Source organism: Lygodium microphyllum, chromosome 12 (genome assembly GCF_053477565.2).
Source record: "Lygodium microphyllum isolate KBCC chromosome 12, Lygodium_microphyllum_v1.1.10, whole genome shotgun sequence".
Classification (NCBI taxonomy): Eukaryota; Viridiplantae; Streptophyta; class Polypodiopsida; order Schizaeales; family Lygodiaceae; genus Lygodium; species Lygodium microphyllum.
Window position 1 is genome coordinate 15,127,353 of NC_141146.1, and position 22,438 is coordinate 15,149,790.

Sequence of the window (22,438 nt, forward strand, 5' to 3'; positions counted from 1 at the left end):
CTTTGGGACCTCTTTGCTAAAAACAAGGAATCACTTGCTTTCGAAACATTCGAGCAGTTCGCCGTTTCCAGCGATAATCAGAAACTGTTCCACATGCCATAACCCGCTTTTTCTAGTCTTTGTAGAGAACTCTGGGAAATGGCTTCCTAGGAAACTGCCCCGGGTGAACAGGCCTCTGGTAGTCATAACTCAACTATGGTTAACGTTCAAACTGAACCACAGTTCACGTTGTGATGAGAAGCCGTTGTCCCATGACGAGGAAATGTCGCCGTCTCAAGAAAACCTGTCACCAGTGTTCCCCGCCATAGCCAAAAACCAAAAAGAAGAACGATCTTGAATTTCTGTCTGTCTGTCTGTCTGTCTGTCTGTCTGTCTCTGCGAATCGATAGTGCATTCTTTCCTGCTTTCTGTGCTTCCTGCCGTGACTAGAATATGGACCTCCTCCCTTCGTCTGCTCATCGACCGCCTCTGTAAATGGAGCATGCGGTTTACCCGATCTCCTTCTTCTGTCGCAATGCTCGCCTTTCCTTGCAGAAGGCCGCGCATGCTCGCAAGTCTCACATGGCCGCAGAAGAGCTGGAGCACCTGCGCAACTTCGAGTCCCTCGTGTCCGAGACCATACATGCGCACCCGGTCTACTCGGCCAAAAGAGGGGAAAAGGAAATCCTTGAGCTTGAGTTCTATCTCTCGGATGTCATCAAGCGCTTGGCAGAACTCAAAGGGGAACACCCGCCCGTCCGGTCTCCGTCCTCTCTCTCGCACCACGGCCAGGGTTTTGGCAGGTCCAAGAGACACAAGGACACCTTCAAGTCGCAGCCAGCCGCCGCTTCGGTGGACGACCCTCTGCAAATGCACAAGAAGTGTCTCAGACGCTCTAGAACAAGTAGACTGCAGCCGCATGGCTCGCCTTCGTCCTCTAATTCCTCATCCAAGAATGCGATTCCAGCTCTGCGAAAGGCTGCCACAGATCGCCATGGCAAGCCTAGGCCATCCTGCAGCAAGACCAGCACCCCTGTTGCTAGGTCACCCTTGCAGAGAGACATGTCAGTGCGATCAACAAATTTGCGGAAATGCAAGCACTCTGGTAGCGCTAAATCAAGATCTACATTGGATAAATATGTAGATGAAGTGGGACTGCCTTCTCGTGGCTTGGCCATGCAGGATGATGCCATCAACACATTAATGGAAGGCTTTGTTGTCCAGACTGACGAGTCCGAGAATACAGAGGAGGAGTTCAGTTCAAGTTCTTATCTTAAAGAGTTTGGCTGGCAAGGGCTGCTTAATGGGACGACAAAGCGAACACATGGTGTTGTAGACATTTCTAGTCATAAAAACACAACAGATGCTCATTGCGTCTCTGGAAGTTTAGATGGAGTAAAAGCTTCAGATGAAATTTCCAGAAATTTGAGAAGGACAGGAAAAGAGAAGGGAACTCTAGATGATTTGCATTGCCACTTTCAAGAACTTGCTTCTGCTGTGGAGCATTTTGGTCGTCAGAAAGGGGATGCAAATGGTAAAAGTGCTAGAGGTAGAGACTTAGGTAGTAAAAGTCCTGAAATGGAGGATTCTTTCGCAGGACTAGCTTTGAGTGAGAACTTGGAAGAGACACTTAAAAGGCTTGGAAATTTGCAGGACAGTTCTGAAGGTACTCAATCCTCAGCAAATGAGGAGAAGATCCAATCAAGGTCAAGCATATTTGGATTGGACACTCCTACAACGGGAGAATCAACTGATAGGTCACCTGCAGGGGAAGAGTTGGCAGCTAGTACTGGTACAAGCTTGAGAAGGGCCTTGCTGAGGAAAGGTTTATGCAGATCGGGAGAACTTGGAGTAGATATTCAGGGTTCTCAGGCATGGCCTGGCAGTTGTGGGAGCAGTAGTTGTGTAGATTATGAAAGTCTGGTTTCAAGCTCTGCTGTAAACGCTGTGAAAAGGACAAATCAAGACTACGGGATACACTTTCACAAAAACAGTCTCAGGCAAGTGCAAGATCAAACTGTTAGAATATCCAAGTTACAAGAGCAACAAACAGATATAAGCTTTTCAGATGGCAGGACGATGCATGATGGGGAGCTTCTTTCCCAGGAGGATGCACAAGATGATGAATCTGTACATGCAGCTGACAAGGAGCTAAGCATGAATGAAAAATCTGGGGGAAAAAGCATCAAGGCTAAGAAGGTGAAGTTTGAAGACTGCAGAGAAGAGAGAGCTTCTGAGAACGGCATGGAAAGGAATGACAAATCTTTAAGTGACAAGACCCAGCCTGAACTTGGAGGCAAAGGTCTCAACAGATACAGCACTGCAGGTACAGGTGATGCAGTGTCTCGATTAGAGAAATTTCAAGTGAAACACTTCCTAGGCAAGGAGGAACACACACAACACGTTGATGATGAGAATGATGAGGGAGAGCTAGACGGCAGGCCAGCTTTTCAAATCCCCAATACTTCTTTACTCTCACATGACATTAGATCTTCCTCTTTTTCATCTTCTGCTGCATGTGGTGCTGTTCCGTCTTTTTCCTGCACTGAGAAATTCAGAAGCCTAAGCCAAATTTCGCCACCCTGGGATTCATCACACGTCAGCAAGCTTGAATCCCAGTCTTTCAACCTCCCACCTGATGAGGCTGATTCTCAGTTCTATTTGCATCAGATGGATACTTTCGATAATCCACAACAGACGACATTTTGTAACCCTGTTTTTGATTTTGACTCCACTTTGAGCGGTAAAACTTTTCCAGAAAGCATTCAAAGACCAATGTTTGATACTTGTGATGTTGCTGGTGATGCATCCTTTCCTTACAAGATGTGCATATTCATCTAGTGACGCTTAATGACATGTTTTTTTGAGAGTGTATTTCCAGTCAACATTTGACTTTTGAATTTATGGTGTTTTGTGTTAACAGATGCAGGATTGAAGTCTGTACTTGGAGACTGCACATATGCTGCAAACCAAATCCAGGAACTCAAAGGAGAGAACAGTTTGAGAACAAATGATCCTTTTGAAGCAGATCATGAGTCTTTGGATGCTATTCATGAAATTAGCTTTGTGCCAAATGGCATTCGCAAGGAGTTTGTAGACTATTCTGCTTCTCAAATAGATTCAGTTCATCTTTTAGAGTTAAAAAAGAAGATGGAAAGTTTCCAGAAGATGCTTTATGATTTGAAGGAAACAGTGCAGTCCTGCTCAACCCAAATTCACGAGCAGGTTGATTTATGGCAGGGTAGATTGAAGGGGGTAGAAAGGGAGCTGGATATTGTAAAACTGGAAACAAGTTCTGAGCTTCTTGGCTTGAAAATGCTAATCAAGAACAAGGTTAACCTGAAGACAGGAAAATCTACTGAAGGGCATGATACTAGAGATTTTTCTAGCAGATTGACATCAAATAGTGTGATCATGGATGAGAAAACAGGTAGGAAACTGGATGAATGTGCTTCAAAAATTGACTCCCTTCAGAAGCAGGTGGACTCTTGGCTGTCAACTATGCCATCAGATATAGAAAAGGGAGTGGAACAAGCTGTGGCAGAATGCATGAAAGAGTTAAGCAGCACTCTGAGAAGCGATATTGAGAAATTAGAGCTACAAAGGCTTCGTGACTTCGGCAATCTAAAGAAGGAAATAGCACTCAAGCTTAATCTCCATGAAAATAAGGAGCAGTTAAACAAAAGAACAGAAAATCAATTGGACTTTATTGTTGAAGAAATGCTGGAGAAACAGCTGTCCCGCCTCGTGGAGAAGGTATCAGCAGGGAAGGAAAAGGTTACTGCAGAAATGAAAAATGAGCTTGCTGTTCTTCGTAGTGAAGTTGAGGCACTTCATGAAGGCAGAGCAGAAGTGCAAGGTCATATTGAAGTCATGACACGATTTGCAGAAGGAGTGAAGTTCAAATTAGATAAAGATGACATATATTTAGACGAGGACCATAGCATGTTAAGGAAGCAGCTGCAAGTGGTGAGAAAAGAGGGGATGCAAGTGAGATTTCTTGTTGAAGGGATGAAGAGAGAGACAGATGCAGAAGTTCAGGACATCAAGCTGGCTATTGAGAAATTGAAAGTTGAGGGTGCAGAGTTCAGAGATAAAATGATGGCTTTAAAAGACATGGAGGATTTGCTAACAGAAGAACAAGCAGATCTGAAGAAACTTGTGCAAAATATAGAGAAAGAGCAGAATCAAGGCCAGTCTGACATTGTGATGTTGAAAAAATTCAAGGATGAACTTGAGAGAGAGAGAAGCAACCTGAAGAGTGAAGCATTTTCAGAAGGGACCTCAATCATGGAAAAGGTAGAGGTCCTCTCTCAGCTTTACTTAGGTGGTCTAGAGGAGGCAAGGACAGAACTTCTGAACTTCAAGAATGAATGTGGAGATAGGCTGAAAGAACTGGAAAGCCTCTGTGACAAATCTATGAAGTCAACAAATGCTTCCCTTGTGAGGAGCCTGGAAAATAGAGTAATTGAACTTGAAAAGGAGCACAACTGTACTGAAGCTCTGGAAAGCAAGGCAGCCGACATCCTTGCCATTGCTGGACAACACAGAAAACTAGCTTCTGCTGCAGCTACGGATGCTGCTGCATCAGCTCATAAAGCTGAAGAGTCCCTTGCAGAATTACTGGGTTTTATTAGTTCTGAAATGAACAACACAAAACAGAAATACAGTAAGCTGGAAGAGAGCCTAATATCTGACAGGGAGACTTCTTCAACCATTCTGCTTGAAATGATGACCATAAGTGCAGACATCCGTAAGGAAAAGGATGTCTGTCTAGCTACAACTTCTGCAGCAAAGAAAAAAGGCCAAGAGTTAGTACAGGATATTGAAAATGACCTGGCCAAACTGAAGCTCAACCTTGCTGAAGTAGAGAAGGGCAAAGACTTTGTCGACAAACTGGCTACAGAGATATCTGAAATAGCAACAAAGGCGAAAGGTGTTTTGCATGAAATGATGGAATTGAGGAGGAAAAGTTTGGATCTTTCTGATGAAGTGTTGGCTGAGTTAACATACACAAAGAGGAGAAGCACAGAGCTTGCAGAAGAAGTGGTGGCTGAGATGGCCAACATCAAAAGGAAAAGTGTAGAGCTTTCTCAAGAGGTTGTTGCAGAGATAGCCAACACAAAAAGAAAAAGTTTGGAGCTTGGCCAGGAAGTTCTAGGAGAAATAACCAACACAAGAAGGAAGAGTATACAACTCCAAGAAGCAGCAGCAAATGAAATAGCATCCTTGCAATCAAAGGCAGAAGAGTTACTGACAGAAATTACCCGCACGAAAAGGAAAAGCATGCAGATTCAAGAAACTGCAGCCGCTAAAGCTGCTGCTTGGGCAGCCAGAGCTGAGGAGATAATCACAAACATCAATGACACAAGCCACAAGACTTTGCAGTGCAAGGAAAGTGCTGTAACTGAAGCAGCTGTGCTTGCTGGTAAGGCTGAGGAAGTAATCACAGACATGATGAATATGAGATGGAAGTCTATGCAACTTCATGAAAGTATGAATGAGGCAATTGGGAATGCTGTAAAGCTGGTCCAAGAGCAAAGTGAGAAAGAGATAGCTCGACTAAGAAATGTTATGGAAGGGGAGATAAGGAAAGCAAAATCTTTCAGTGAGGAGATTGAGCAGGTTAAGATGAACTCATGGACTCCTCCAAGCATGGGTGTATTGGTGTCAAAAGAGGAGTTCCTTCAGTTCGTGACACACACAGAATCCATATTGAAAGAATTAAGAGAATCTATGAAAGGATTGAGCTTTGATAAGCCAACTACTGTTGAAACATCAGCAATCAATTTTAGTGATGACCACGCTCAGGTGAAGCATGATGTCAAACATTTGTATGAAAGGGTTGAAACCATTGCAAGCATGCTGGAGGCCATTTTCCACCTTAATGTGAAGTCTGCTGGAGAGCAAAAACTTCAGGATTTACTACCTGAATGCTTACATCTAGGAGACAGGCTGTCAGTTCTGGAGCTAGAAAAGAAAATTATGAGTATGGAGACTGCACAAACTGAATTAGTTGGTAAGTTTGGAGAAATCCGTGGAAAAACAGAGGATTTGGAAAAGTTTATTGCAGTGTGGGTGCCAAAGTATGACACTGCTGCTAGAGTTTTGAATGAAGTTGAAGGCAGATTGGGAGCACTTGAAGCTAATTCAGAGAAAAGACTATCTGAGCAAAATGAAAAGGATACTTTCCTGAGCTTTTATAAGGATTTGACTGGTAAAAATCAGTCACTGGATGGAGAGAGAACAACTCGCAACATTGACACAAGGGACAAAGGGATGGTCAAATCGCTTGATTCAAGAGTGATCATCCTTGAAAGTCGAATAGAACATGTTGCTTCTGCAACATATACAAATCTGCGGTACAAACTTCAGCTCAAATACTGGAATTGAATTTTCGACAGAATGCAATGGGTTCATAACAGTTTTAAATGTACACCTTAGGTGCTCGATTCTTTTTATTTCTGGTTTCCTGATGTCTTGAATTGTTGAGTCTAAATGATAGACATCGTGGTCACCTTTTTATAACACAGTTGTTTGGCAGTGTGCCTCTTGGCTTCAATTCATCTAACTCTTGATGCCTTCCAGTTGGGTAGGTTCCAACAGAGGGAGGGAGGGAGGGAGGGAGGGAGGGAAGGAGGAATAATTTGCTCTGTTTATAAGGCAAACTGCTTGCCTGCTTGCAGTATACTTGATACAAAGGTTGAACATATCAGTGGCTGCTTGGAAACAGCTTTGGAAAGTGCTACAATGGCAGGGAAGAAATGTAATCTTCTGGGAGCTGAGCTAGTAAAAGTTTTTCGTATACTAGCCAACTCTGGTAAAGCAAGTCCTGAGAAGCCATCCCCAGGTTTAAAAACTAGTGAAAGCCGTTCTCATTACTCGAATTCACGTTTTGTAAAGCCTGACATGCTGTTAGGAAGGAGGAAAGATCAAACTTCAGCAACTCGAATGCATCAAAAGAAACCGCCACGAGGAGAAAATAAGCTGCCAAGTGTCAGTGGAACCAACAAGCTTCCAGAAATCAGTGGCCAAGGTGGTGCCTCAAAAGTTTCTGCATTGGAAGAGAGAGGCAAGTTCATCAGCAAGAGTGATGCATATGGTGATATGGGCAAAAAGTGCCAGCACACAGAGACACGATCTACTAAAAACATACATGCTGGTGCAAGGAAGTCAATCAGTGTTGTCCGTTGCAATTTTGAAACCTTTGAATCGGATGATGGTGGCTCAGAATGTGAACTTAGTACGGTCCAAAATGGGAGGAAAAACTCAGTTGAAAAATCAAATTTTGTTCAGCAGGATTTTAGTAAGATAGATGAGGCTGATGAGACTGTTAATTCTAGTCACTTGAATTCATTGAAGAACCCTCAGAAAGCTGATTTTCACATAGGTTCGGGAAAGATTCATGTGAATGTTAGTCACAGATCACATTTATTTTCCTAGAAAAAGCTTTTCCGCATTACTTTCCCAGAGCATACCTCATAAAGCCAATCTCTGATAACCAATGATTTTCAAGGCAACTTCTGCTGCAGGTAAGTAGTGCTTTGCCTGTTTTCTTCGATGTTCTACAGCTTGAAAGATTTGAATATTTATGAGATATGTTTTCCAGGTGGGAGGCCAAGACCTGAGGTATCTTGTGAGGCATATTTGTTATTCAGGAGTCCTCAATTCGTTGCTGCAGGTGAGCTCTTTTTCTGCCTATGATAAGTAAGAATTGATGTATTTGTATAGAATATATTTTAGTCTCTGGAGTGTTTGCATTACTAAAGTCAATCTCTGGTAACTAATAATTTTAAGGCAATGATAAGCAAAAATTGATGTCTTTGTATGGGATATATTTTAGACTTTGGAGTGTTTGCATTACTAAAGTCAACCTCTGACAACCAATAATTTCAAGGCAACTTCTGGTGCTGGACATAGTGTTTTGCCTAGTTTCTTTGCTGTTCTACAGCTTGAAATATTTGAGTTTTTATGAAATACTTTTTCCAGTTGGAGATCAACACCTGAGGCATTTTGTGAGGCACACTTGTCATCCAGGAGTCCTCAATTCATTGTTGCAGGTGGGTTCTTTTTCTGCCTATGAGGAGTAAGAATCGATGTATTTGTAAAGGATATATCTTAGTCTCTGGAGTGCTTGTATTACTTCTCAGATTTAGCAGGCATGTGCTGAATGTTGCTTATGCTGCATAACAAGTTCTTTAGATTAAGTGTATTGCAAATTCTTAGGCTGAGAGAGAGAAATAGATTACCTCCACATTATGACACAGAAGGAATCTTGCTGCAATTTTGACACATGTCCCGTTCTACATGAAATTTCCAACTCCTCCAGTTAGCTTCTGCAAACTCTGATTACGCGTCCTCCATACCATATCAGTGCCTTAGTCTTCAAAGTAGAATGAACAGTATCTGCAGCGCATTACTTGTTTTGTTTGCACCAATCACAACTCTTAACCTTTAAAATGTCTCATTGATTTGGACAAATGTCAAATACAAAGCCATGATGTACAGCATGTCATGTTTCAACCTTATAATCTATTCAAGGATATCTCATAACGAGCCTCAGTCTGAGTTAAACAAGGACGTTAGGAGCTCTGACCATCTTTGTCCATCAGTTTATTTGTCCCACACACTTTAGGTGGAGGTCCTTCTTGTGTGTCACCAGCCAGCTGTTTTCCCTTGTTCTGGGAAGGCATCATTGCCATGTGGCAGGGCAGACATCTTTGATTCAGGCGGGCAGCATTTTAGTGAAGCATTTTGCTCCAGGTGGCTGATTTGACCAGTCTGACCTGCATTAAATGCAGGTTGGCCAGTCTTCTGGTTGGCCACTTTTGTGGGCTCAGCCTACGTATAGCTGCCCCCAGTCCATCATGTCTTCAGTTCATCCAGATCATTGCTAGCCCTCATCAGTTTGTCATCATCAACATTCCTTGCCTCCATCTGGCACCCTCACTGATACTGCATGTGGGGGCTGACAGTTGCAGCCTTGTACCTTTAGTTTCTGTCAGTCTTGTCTCTTCGTTTCCATTGCATTCCTCTTTTCTCCATTTGTTAGTAGTTTAGTCAGCTCATGAGTGAGTTTGGGCATGTGCAGTTGTGGGCTGGGCATTGCAGACTATTTTAGGTACTTTTTATTGTAATTTGAGCTGAATATATAGTCATAAATTTCCAACTACATATTTATGCTGACCGACCTGTTATTTTGTTGGCATTATTTTATGACTATATATTCAGCTCCCTCCTCGGTTTGTATCATCATCATCCACTTGGAGATTCTTAGTGCATGTCTTGTTGGAGAGAGGGAGCTGGTGCTAGTGCACACGCAATCAGTGACTCATTGTCGTATGTGATTGTCTCATGTTTGGTATATGGATTCCATTTCTCGAGCATAGCTCTGAGTTCTCCCTTTGCAACATTCTTTTGTTTTCTTTTATTTATTTCCTCTCTTGTGTTGTGCAGTCTATCAAAACAGTCTTCTACGCCCATCGCTGCACCCACCTCTAACATGGTATCAGGCATCGGTGTTTGGGCTCTAGGTGCTGTTTTCTGCTGTGGATAGTCTGCCCTCACACCTATCTGCTATGCTGATCAGCCTCCTATTGTCTGTTGCAGCCTAGGCAACCTGTCCCTGCTGCAAATTGGCCTGATTTTCTGCCCTGATGCCTGCGCTTTATCTAGCAGCCTGTGTTTTTTTAATTTTTTGCATTAATTCAATGCTGATGACTGCATTTAATGCCTTATTTGTCCGTGTTTTGATCTGCAGCTGTTGTGTTTTCTGCATTCAATGCTTGTATAGGTTGGGTGGCAGGTTTTTTAGGCTTCCACGTCTTGACAATGTTTATTGACTGTTTTCACCTTGATTAATTTAGATTTTGCAGTCATTTTCTGAATTATGAAAGCATGGTTTGTGTAGAAGCGATTATGGTATGTGGTTTTTGGAGCTATTGACCGTCCTCAGTCTCCCACTCCTCTTCGTGATGATTGGGACCAGGACAACCATGAGGAAGTTTGAGCCCATGTGTATTCTACTCTTCTCCAATGTATCTCTAAAGAGGTTCTACCAACGGTCACCTCCTACAAGACAACTTCAATGGTATGGAAGAAGCTTGAGATGTTGTACAAGGCTTCCTCGACTATGCATGCAATGACTCTCTATGGCTAGATCCAGTAGATGAAGTTTGAGCCTAAGGATACTATCCAGTAATTCTTACTTCACACAAGTATAGGATCAGCTTTGGCACATGCAGTCCGCCCTTCTAGCGGCTCATCTTGTGGGTATTGTGCTCTACAAGCTCTCCCCAAAGTTTGATGGAGTAGCCAATGCTTTGTGGGCCTAGACATCATTGATGTCAATGAGCTTTATCTATACGTCTGTTAGCGGATATGTCAGCTCATGTGTGAGTATGTGCATGTAGAGGCTAGGGACATTATTTAGGATATTTTAGGCATTTTTTGTGGTCTTCATTTTGGTCATATTTAGCATTTATTGCTGGCTGACCAGCATTAAATGCTGGCCGACCTGATCATATTGAGGACATATTTTTGTCCTATATATTCAGGCTGCTCCTCCTGACTCAGTCACTCATTTGCCATCGCAAGTGTGAAGACTCTGTGGAGAGAGGAGCCAGTGCTGGTGCCCACGCAGCTAGTGACTCACTGCTGTATGCAACTATCTCGTGTTGGAAATATGGATTATATTTCTTGAGCACACATTTGAGTTCTCATCTGTATTGTGTTCTTTCTTTCCCTTTCACTTTTGTCTTGTGTTTCAGCAGTTTATTACAGCATATGTTCACGCTTCCATTGCTGCTCCACTTCTTGACATGGTATCAGATTTCAGGTTCTATGCTCCTGTGTTTTCTTTGCTGATTTCAGGACTGTTTTGACCATTGCTGATTAGGCGGCTGCTGCTCCAACCAGGTGACCTATTTTTCCTGCTTTTTTGCTGACGTCAACATTTGTACAGCTTGCGTTAGCCCCTCTCCTGCTTGCATGTCTCCAGCTTGCATTTTGGTGTTTTTGCATCTTCTCTTGGCTGAGCGATTGTATTATCAGGCCGTTTTTGCTATTTCAGCTAGTTTTTGGCTGATTTTTTGACTTTTCGCAGCAGATTTCTTCTTGTTTTGGTCAGATTTTGGTGAATACTACAAGTAAACTCTCATTTTATGCAATCTACACTTGTGGTTTGGCCGTGTTTTCTCTCCAAATGCTTTCTTTTCTCTACTTCTCTTCTAAATCCTCTACCGATGGCTCCTCCGTGCACATCCACTGATGATAAGTTACATGGATGTGATTATCTTACATGGAGTGCTGTGATAAAGGCTTGGTTTATATAGAAGCGGTTATGGTACGTGGTTTGCGGAGGTATTGAACATCCTTAGTGGCCTTCTCCTGTTTGAGCTGATTTTGATGAAGATACCCATGAGGAAGTAGTGTTTACATGGGATTCGGACGATGCTCGTGCTTACTTGACCTTGCTTCGGTGTATTTCCAAAGAAGTCCTACCGGCGGTTACCTCTTACAGGACATCTTCTGAAGTATGAACGAAGTTGTAGCTGATGTATGTGGCACCTTCCACCATGAGGGCAGTTACTCTTTATGGACAGCTCCAGCAAATTCCATTCGAGGCTAAAGATACTATCCAGTCCTTTTTACTTTGTGTGATCCAATTTCAGGACCAACTTCGGCAAATGCAGTTTGCCCTTCCAAAGGCTCATCTTATTGGACTCATACTCCTTCCTTTAGTGTTCGTTGATGTGGCGAATGCTTTGAGGGCGCAGACATCATCAACTTCTGTCAGTTTTACACATATGACCTTGATGCTGCTTAAGCAAGAGGTATCATTGCTGTTACAAGGGAGGCTTTTGTTAGGTTCTAGTGAGGCTCTTGTAGCTTCAAAGAGGGATAAAAAAAGAAGTCGAAGATCCATTGTTACCACTCTGGGAAGAAAGGTCATTTACGGAAGGATTGCAAAGAGTTAGCGACTTCCAAGAAGAATAAGAAGGAGAAGAAGGCGAAGCAAGATATAGACTCCTCCAATGAATGAGTCATCATCTGTCTCAGACTCAGACTCCGATCCTTCGACCAAGGAGAAGTCCAAGGTGTAGAAAGGATCAGCTTCTTCGGATTGCATGAAAGAATTGATGGCCTTTTTCTCAGCTGCTTTCTAGCGGTGGTGATGAATACATCCCTCACGACTCCCCAGTGCCAGAGAGTGAGTGTGAGAGGGTGGTGAGATGGGGTAGCTGTGCCTCATCTATACAGATGCACATGATCCAGAGAGGGACTTCCTTGATGCATCAATTGAAGTCTGGCAAGTTCAAATCCTGGAGTTAGGATTGACATTTAGGTTCATGATGGGCTATTTATTTGATAGAGAGCTTGGCTCCTAGTCTTGAGCTCACATGAGGAGACACTTTGGCAGTTTGGCCAAAGGTGGCGGGGAATCCATGGTCATGTATGCTACTGAGAGACATTGGGACCAACACAGAGATATGCTACGATCTTCTCTATTTTCAGGAGCTGGTACGATCGACCTCGACGTCAGGTTCTCTTCGAGGCACCTTGGTGGTGGCTTGATTACCCATTGCTCCGGTATCCATGGTTCTACTTGGTGGTTCTATGGTGTATGGTTTATGATTCATTCTCATTGTATCATTGTATTGTATCAGACCACCCATGATCTGAGAGAGGGTGTTAGTGGATATATTAGCTCATGTGTGAGTTTGTGCATGCAGAGGTTGGGTAGATTATGTAGGATATTTTAGGTATTTTTTGTGGTCTTCATTTTGGTCATATTTAGCATTTATTGTTAGCCAACCAGCATTAAATGCTGGCTGATCTGATCATATTGAGAACATATTTTTGTCCTATATATTCAGGCTCCTCCTTCTCACTCAGTCACTCATTAGCCATCACACGTCTAGAGATTCTGTGGAGAGAGGAGCCAATGCTGGTGCCCACGCCACCAATGACTCACTGTTGTATGTGACTGTCTCGTGTTGGATATATGAATTCCATTTTCCGAGCATACATCTGAGTTCTCATTTGTATTGTATTCTTTAGTGTTCTTTCTTTCCCTTTCTCTTTTGTCTTGTGTTTCAGCAGTTTATTATGGCGTATGTTCATGCTTCCATTGTTGCTCCACTTCTGACAATGTTTTTGATGCTGCTTGAGCATGACGTATCTTTGCAATTACAGGGAAGGCTTTCATCCTAGCATGTTGGCCAAGATGAGGCATTTGCAACTTCAGGAGGGGTAATAGGAAGAAGAAGTTGAAGGCCCAATGCTATCATTGTGGTAAGAAGGGATATTTGCACAAGGATTGTAAGGCCTAATCCATGGTGTCAAGAGGACATGAAATTTTGATGCTTTGCTTAGTATTTGATTAGAGAGTTAATCAAATGTGCAAATGTGACTGACACATATGAGGTGCAAGTCAATTATTTCAAAATATGGGACCTAGGACCCCGAGATACCAGCTAGTGCCAAAGGCAAAAGTTATAACAAGTTATACTTGACAAGTACTAGGTGTTATCTGGTGGTTAAAATTTGGCCTAGAACACTTACTTAGCCATAAGTGTTAGTGTGATATTAAGGAATTAGCATTAAGTAATTATTAGTTAATTAATCAATGCTAGTTCCAAGGCTCATGAGTGCTCAAGATGACTTGGGTGATAAATTGGTCTACCTAATTTAATTGTTGGATAGTCTGCTTGTTTTGTGAAGGTCTTGGGTTTGACCATCCCTTATCACTCTTCCATTTGAAGCACGGATACTCAATGGGACAAAAACTGATTTGAAACCCTCAATGTTAAATCTATTAAAACTACACAGCCCTAAAAAAAAGAAAAACAAAAAGCCCATAGTTGATTCCATCCGCCTTTGCAGGACTTGGTAGGCCACTGAGTAGCCGACGTGTATCCTTTGTCTGATGCCTTGGTCTCTCTGGGGTGATTACTTGGGCTCCCTTGGTAAGATAACCATCGCCTTTGTAGTCTTAGTAGGCCATTGGGCACCCGACGCACACCCTTTATCCGATACTCTAGTTGCTTTGGGATGGGACACCTTGGGGTAAAAGATATATTATAGTTTAAAAAAAGGGGCTTGGGTGGCCTTCTTCTAGTGGCACCGTTGTTCGGCTTGAGAGGGCTGTTAAGCTGAAAATGCATTAGCTTCACTTAAACATCCCCAAAACATGCTTAATTAAGGAAGAAACCTTGTTTATTTAAAAAGAATGCATTCTTAGAGAGTGTTTGTATCCCATAAGCACAAATCCATTTGGGGGGACCCAAACTTTCTATAAATAGGTATGTTGTGCTCCATTCAACCCTAATCTCGTTTTTGTAAGCTTCAGGTATTTTCAGCATGCTGCCCATACCTTGTTTGCGGAGGATATCGTAATCCAAGCTGTCCATTGCACTCTTCACTCATCTGGCGTCTATTTCCAGCCCTCCGTCACATCAGTTTGCTGTTGTTTTTAGTTAGGCGACTGTTGTTGTCTATCATCCAACTGTCGTACAGCTTGCCACGTCAACATATGGTTGCGTGTTTGTAGGCCCTAGGTGCCGCCCTACAGATTTTCTCTCTCCTCCAGTTGTCACCATCATCTTAGCTTGTTGCTGCTGTTTTCTCTCCTTCTAGTTGCGTTTTTAGTCTTTCTCTCTCTTGCATTGTCGTTTGCATCAAATCCAATTTTCCTTGGATGCGTTTGCTAGTATTCAACATCTAGAGACTGCCTTGCTGCGATTCGGGATCTGTTCGGAGTACGATACACTCTCCAACTCATTATCCCTGCCTTGATCCTTGAGATACAAGAGTTCGAGGTATAGTATTCATTCGCTGCATAGTGTGTTTGCTGTATGAGCATTGTATATTCAATAATCATATAACTTCATTCATTCTCTGTGCTCATTGTCTCTGAGTTACTCTAACCCTAATTGTGTTCTTGTATCAGTCTGTGCGTTGTCGTACAATGTTATTTGTGTTTCTAAGTTAGGGTATTTTCACTAGGAGTAAGTGATAGCAGCCCAAGGTTCTTTTGATGCAAATAATAGCATATAGGATGAGGCAGCATTGTTTGGTGATCCTAAGCTGTAGGTGACAATTTCCATGGCTATTTGAGCAAGGCAGCAGTAGTTTTTCAGTGTTTCTTGCAATGAAACACTGAAATTTCTCTCTCTATAGCATTCTCTCTCATCCCTAGTCATTTCTCCAGTTATCTCAGCATTTTCCAGTAGTTTGAGCTATTAGATTAAAAGATTTCAGTCAATCTCTGCTATAAACCTAATTTACAGTAGAAATTTAAGTTTGACAATCACCTCGAGATACATGTCAGAATTGAGGGCCTAGGACTTGAATTTTAGCTACCGAAATTAAGGAATTTCAGGGAGATTCAAGAGGCCAGCCAGTCAATATCAATTTTGGGTCTGAATTTCTCTTTCAAGGAGTAGGGTGAAGGCTAAATTGTAAGTAAACCAAGGGGCAAATTGGTTTGGAGGCTTGCTGGTTAGTTTTGACAACAAGAGGCACTTGGATTAGCGGAGGAGGTATGGGGATCTCAATTGTACTCCATCCATTTGTAATAAAAGTTTAAAAAAATACCACAAGGGACACCAGTTTTGAGGCCAATAGGGTGTCCAATGTTCAAGATTAAAGTGGTTAAGTGTGCATTTTCAGTTTATGTGAATTTTATGCTTATTGTAATCAGTACTTAATTAGGTTATTTACCATCCTATCCAAGGAGAAAGACATGATTCATGGTTCCATTGTTGGAATACCATAAATTCCCTCGAGTTGGTAGGCTCGAAACACTTAATTGAAGGTCAAAAGCTTTGCTCTAGTGCTGAAATTATATTTAATTGAGCATCATAGCAAGAATGCTTTCAGATAGTGAGATGGGATCAAGCAGGGATGATGCCTCTTGATCTGAAAACTCACAAAAGTGCTTGATCCTAGATAAGGCACGCAACATGGACAACAAGCTAATAATGTTGATTTAGACCAAAATGTGGGTCCTTCTAGGCCTTTAGAAGTTGCTGACTAGCAAGAACAAAAGGAATTTGATGACCATTTTAATGATCAATTGATGACAGCAGCTAAAATGTTTGTATAGTTGGCAAATTATCCTCAGTTCATGCACTTTTTTAATCCCTTAAAGGAGGGTAGTAAAGGCAAGAAGAGGAGATCGTCTTCAAGAACTTTGGGACAGTAAGATGCATTGAAGGAAGAGCCAATACAACAGCATGATGTTTCAAATGTGGGTAGTGAGCATAAGCAAATGGTGCCAATGGAGCAATTGATGTATATGCAAGGATAGCTTGGAAGTGCCAATCCAATAATTTTTGGAAAGCAGGGCATGCACGCAATGATGGGGCAACTAGGGTGTGGCACTAGTTTTCATGCTATGGTGGGCTTGGGGCCGTATATGGGGATGTATGGTACAACTTCTTATGGTATGCAGCAACCAATGCATGGTGTGCAAGGCCTAGTGTATCCAGGTATGGCTAGTAATATACATAATCCCATGTATAACAATATTGGCATGATGTTGGGGCACTAAGTGACAAGTTTGGCAACGCATATATGCAGTTCACTGTGTTTGGGACTTGTGGTATTAATGCTGATCATGCAAATGCATCGTATAGTGTTGGTCATGATGAAAAATGTTGCTAGTAATATATGAAATGTATGGGAAAATATATCTTGGTATGACTAGTAGTATGTAAATTTCCCTGCACAGTTACATTGCAATGGTCCAAAGTATACAAACAAGAATGTTTTCTAATGCGTTTGGTGCTCCTAGCATGTCACATATCCATGAGGGGGTGATCAACTAGATTCAATGTTGCATATTAGTTAAGTTGGAATTACAACAGTGTGAAAGTATAAAGCATCGCAATGCTTTAGGAGAAGAAATGTCTACAACCTAGTGGAGGTTTGAGACAAGTAAAGTTGAGATAAAGTTTTCATATGCTTCTTGGTGAAGCTTCAGCATTGTTTCACCAATAGATACAAAGTGCATAAAGGAGGATAACTTGGCAGACCATCCTTAGTTGTTGCAACTTTACCAAGATGCCTTTCAGTTACAATTGACTTTAGTTCACAGGCTCAGTCAGGTTCAGCAGAGCAAGGGTCCGGAGTATTGCTTGATGCTCAAGGGGGAGGTACCACTTTCACTTCACCAGTTGTGGACAACTCTCGTATGTAGTGGATCTCAGATTTATTCAATATGCATCTAAGGTACTATGCTGATAGTATGTCTGCCATGAGGTCACTACTCAGTGTACTAGTCACTATGAGATGTATGTAGATAAGTAAAAGTTTCACCCGAGCATTGAAATTATACTTTTGCATTAGTTTATGATTAGTTTGACATGAGTTTTTGCCTCATTTTTTAGATTAATTTTAGATTAGCTTTAGCTTTGTTTTTTATCAGTTCGAGGACCGTTTATGGTCACTTTTGGGGTTAATTTTGCATTAATTTTAGCTTTAGTTATTACTGATTAGTTTTTGCAATCAGTTTGTGATTACTTCTCAGATCAAAAAGTGATCATTTATAATCACTTGACACTCAATTTTCAATGGTTTACAGCTGGTTCCAAGAACAATAGCATGTTAGTAAATGCCATTGATAGTTTCAGCCATGGTTTATGTTGATAATATGCTTTACTATGGTTGTGGAGTCGGAACAATTGAGAGAGATGAGTTATGGATGTATCCAATGGGTTTCTAGCAACAGTTTTAGATCATTTTTCGGATTTATATTATGTATATGCTAGCTGAAAATTTTCAGCAAGTTTGGGGCACATGGCATGGTTGGACAACAATGGCCAATGTTATGATTGTGATGCCTTATGGAAATTCCAGTGCAGTATACTTTTCCTTTGACACAATGCAGTACAATCGAGGACGATTGCAAGGTTTTTAAGGGGAAGATCTGTCAAGAGGACGTAAAATTTTAAGATGCTTTACTCTTATTGATAGCATTTGATTAAGTTATTAATCAAATGTGCAAGGTTGTTTAGCACATGTGATACACATGGCAGTTATTTCATGGTAATAGGCCAAAGACCTCGAGGATGCAGTGGGTGTTAAAGGCAAAAGTTGGTATAGGTTATGTCTGACAGGTACTAGATGGTATCCGATGTCAGATTTTCGCCTAGATCAATTTATTGGCCACTAATGTCGGTGGTGACATTAAAGACTAGACATTAATTAATTAATTAATGCCAGTCTAAAGGCTAATAACTGCTTAGGGATACTTGGAAGACAAATTGGCTTAGCCAATTTAATTATTGGCTAGTTAAATTAATTTTTTGAGCACGAGTAATTGTTAAACTAATTTTCAAAATTAATATTCAAAAAATTAATTTAATAAGTTGAAAATGGGATTTGAAGGCTATCACTTGGCAAAACTTGTGCATGCAAGTGGAAAAAACATTTTTAGGGGACAGGTGGAAGTCTATTCCAGCCATTGTGAGAGAGGAGAAGATTGTTAGAAGAGAACAAGGAGAGGCTACTGATGTGATTTGCAGCCATCAAGGATCAGTCCTACAGCATGTGACAGCAGTTTGGGGCTCTCCAGGAGTAGGCGACAGTAGCCCAAGGTTCTTCTGGTGCAGATGATAGCATATAGGATGGGACAATAGTTTGTCTAGTGGTCCTAAGTTGTAGTAGATGATAGTTTCCATGTCTGTTTGAGTAGGGCAGCAGTAGTTTTTCAACGTTTCTCACGATGAAACTATGAAATTTCTCTCTCTATAGCACACTCTCTCATCCCCTAGCTATCTCTCAAGTTATCTTAGCATTTTTTAGTAGTTTGAGCCATTAGAGGAAGAGATTTTAGTCAATCTCTGCTATAAACCCTAATTTACAACAGAAATTGGGTTTGACAATCACCTTGAGATGCGCGCTCAAAATTGAGGGCCTAGGACTTGAATTCCAACAGTTGAAATTGAGGAATTTTAGGGAGATTCAAGAGACCAGCTAGCCAATATCAAATTTAGGACTCAATTTGTCTTTCAAGGAGTAGGGTGAAGGCCAATGCCCAAGCAAACCAAGGGGCAAATAGGTTTGGAGGCTTGCCGCTTAGTTTTGACAACAAGAGGCACTTGGATTAGCGGAGGAGGTCAGAGGATCTTAGTTGTACTCCATCCATTTGCAATAAAAGTTAAAAGAAATACCGCAAGAAGGGGTGCTAGTTTTGGGGCCAACAGGGTGTTCAATATCCAATAATAAAGTGGTAAAGTGTGCATTTTCAGTTTATGTGAATTTTATGCTTGCTATAATCAATACTTAATCAACTCATCTCTATTGCAATGTTGATGACAAGCGTAAAGGCCTTGACTATCTAATTTGAAGCTTACTTTGTTTAGAAGCGACTTTGGTACATCATTTCAAGATTTGCTTTGTATCCTTAAAAGCCATTTCCTCTTCCATTGAATTGGGATGAAGATATCTATGAGGAAGCAGTCCTTGACGAGGACAACGATGATGCCAAGGCATATTCCACTCTTTTTCGATGCATCTCAAAGGAAGTTTTACTAGCAGCCACCTCTTGTAGAACATCTCTAGAGGTGTGGGAGAAGCTCTAACTTACGTATGAGGCTTCTCAAAGCTCATCTTGTGGGAACTAATTGCCTCCGAAGTTTGATGGTATTGCTAATACCTTATGAGCTTAGACTTCGACAATACCTGTTAGTTTTGATCATATGACTTTGATGTTCCTTGAGCATGAGGCTACTTTGCATTTACAGTGGAGGTTACTATCTCAATTTTGGCAGCCATCCTTTGGATGTGTTGGTTGCTTTAGAGAGGGGTAACAAGCAAAAGAAGAAGAAATGTTAGTGCTATCATTGTGGCAAGCAGGGGGCATCTTCGCAAGCTTACTTATTGTTGTTAGTATGTTTCTTTGAGTTTGTGTATGTATAAGAGTTCTCTCTCTCTTTCTCTCACTCTCTCTATTCTTGCACCTCCATGGAGTTCCATTTGCCATAGCCTATTGTCCCTGTTTGTGAGCTTCATACCCAACACTTCCATCTGCCATAGCCTACTATCCATGCTTGTGAGCTTTATAGCCAATAGTGTTATGAGAGCCACCAATATTGCTAGGAATCTCCTCCCACTCCAACATGCTCAACACTAGTTGAGCTAATACCTCTTTATAGCTGTTGCTCTCCTTATCACAATTTGCCATGTGCACCAACTGTTTGGCTAAATTGTGGTCCAACCTGTCCATCTTTAGTAGCAACTACTAAAGAAGAAGAAGAGGAAGAAGGAGAAGAGGAGCACGAATAGATGTTGGCTTGGATGATGCCTTCACTTTGCCACATTTCTTGCTTGGCATCATGAACCTACTTGTGATAGATTTGCATCTGCCTGTTAGTCTTCAACCCATCGCTTCCGCTTGGCCACACCTTCCAACTGCATGCATGGTGATCTTGTGAGAGTGCACAACGAAAGGGAAACACAAACATGGAGAGAGAAAGGGAAGAGAAAGATTGCAATGAAAGAGATAATGAAATAAGAAAATGGAAGAAGAAAATCTGCATTGAACTCCAAAAGAATGTTGAATACAAAGAGGATTGATCATTCCTTGCATGTAGCCAAGGTGTTAGTGAGGACACTAGATCATGTTGATGATGGAAGGCAACACTAGAAGACAAAGGAGAATCCCTAAATGTCGGAGTGTGGTGAAACTTGCAAAAGATAATATATGAATGTGTAGCAATAGCCAATTACCCTGCCATATATAGCAAATGGCTGCAAAAAGTGGCCCACCTAATCATGCATGAGATGAAGATGCTAGTCAACCTGAATAAAATAACGTGGACGCACTCTAGATCTGCTAAAAAAGAAATCCACAAGCTGGAAAGTAACTCAGACAGTGTGAACACACATAAAACTGACAGGAAAAGAAATGCATGCTCTAAATAGAGCTGCCTTCTCCATCAAAACTGATGTCACCGTTTTGTCTCAGATTGAGGCTCACACGTAGGAGATGATTGTGCAAGATAAATATGATCGCTAATAGACCTATCCCAAGAGGTGTTGTCTATTGAGCTTAAAACTACATTACACTCTCTTTATTACAGCCCCAAAACTCAATTATTACCAAAATTTCTTAGAGAGTATTTGTGTCCCATAAGCCAAACCCTAATCTAGGAGAATCCACTCATCTATAAATACGAGGCAGCTTGTCCACTCAGCCCATCTCTTTTTGCAGATTGCTAGTGCCCTATTCTCTAGTGTTTACACCCCTTCTAGTGGATATCTCAGTTAGATTAGCTGTCCATCAGCATTTGCGGATCAGTCTACAGCCCTCTAGATCTTGTGTTTGCTGCTGGCAACAGTCTATAGCCTGCTAGTGGTAGTCTTGAGCCTTCGCTCTCTCTCAAAGGAGCTCTAGGACCTTATGTTTACTGCTTCAAGGTCATCCACTGCCTGCATTTGCAGCATATCTGCTGCTGCCATCATCATCAGGGGCAGCATACTACTGCGTTTGCAGTTTCCAGCTGTCACCTACATCTTCCATACATTTCTCAGCCTGCTGCCCACTATTCATGTTGGTCTAGTCATCTTTAGTCTAATCCAAAGTCTCTAGAGCTTTGTTTACTGCTGTTGATCACATCCGGGGGACTGCCTATTGCGTTTTGGGATCCCTACAAAGTATGATTCACTCTCTAGCACATGCTCTTTGCCTTGGTTCTTTAGAGACACAACAATTTGAGGTTTTGTATTCTCTCTGCATGGTGTCTTTATTGCATTGAGCATTGTATATATTCATCCATTATTCTTTCATCTTCTTTGTTCATTGTCTTTAGTTGCCCTAACTCTATTGAGTTCTTTTATCAGTTTGGGGTTTGTCATACGATTGTGTTTGTATTCTATGTTCAAGTATTTCTTTACATAGTATTAGAGCTAGATACTCTCTGAATAAACCTAGTCCCTTGATCAAGAAAGCTTGTAATTAGAACTAGGAATTTTTAGAGGGAAGATGGTTTCAAATACTTCCACACCGCTTTAGTCTCCGAAACATCCTATGTTGAGAATTGAATAGTTAGTGGGCTTCATAGCTTGCCTACTAAGGTTTGAACACTGGTGGAGAGTGTTTGACTATCATGGTGTCTATAGACCCTATGTGATTTCACGGGCCAAGTTTGACTTGATCCTAATGTATTAAGCCTAATAACAACTTGAAGGTAATATTGGTTAATCCCCTTTAGCTTCAATGCATAGAACTATTGATTTTACAGGAAGAAGGGAACTGCCATTCAGAATGGACCATCTTGTTGGAGAACTAGTACAAAGTACAAACTTATACTTTCTTCTATTTCATCTACTTGTGTGCTAGGTACACATGCTTTTAGTTTTGTATCAACACTTGTTGTTTCTACTTCCATGCAATATATTGGTGGTGGTTAAGAAGAAGGAACATTTTAAAATGTTCATCCAATTTTAA

At 41.5% G+C, this 22,438-nt stretch overlaps 1 protein-coding gene across 5 annotated transcripts in view; it reads left to right on the forward strand.

Moving 5' to 3' along the window:
- Positions 1-224: 224 nt before the first annotated feature.
- The window catches only part of LOC148027483 (uncharacterized), a 31,350-nt gene continuing 9,136 nt past the window's right edge, over positions 225-22,438 (forward strand). Inside the window, exons 1-5 of one of the 5 annotated variants that reach the window (XM_087689199.1) lie at positions 225-2,779; positions 2,903-6,341; positions 6,666-7,511; positions 7,589-7,660; positions 7,969-8,039. In XM_087689199.1, coding sequence (XP_087545325.1) covers positions 475-2,779; positions 2,903-6,341; positions 6,666-7,422 — 6,501 coding nt within the window. In that variant the 5' untranslated portion in view covers positions 225-474 and the 3' untranslated portion in view covers positions 7,423-7,511; positions 7,589-7,660; positions 7,969-8,039. Of the gene's footprint in view, positions 2,780-2,902; positions 6,342-6,665; positions 7,512-7,588; positions 7,661-7,968; positions 8,041-22,438 lie in introns of those variants that run through there. The other 4 variants (XM_087689201.1, XM_087689202.1, XM_087689203.1 and 1 more) reach the window with 4 other exon arrangements.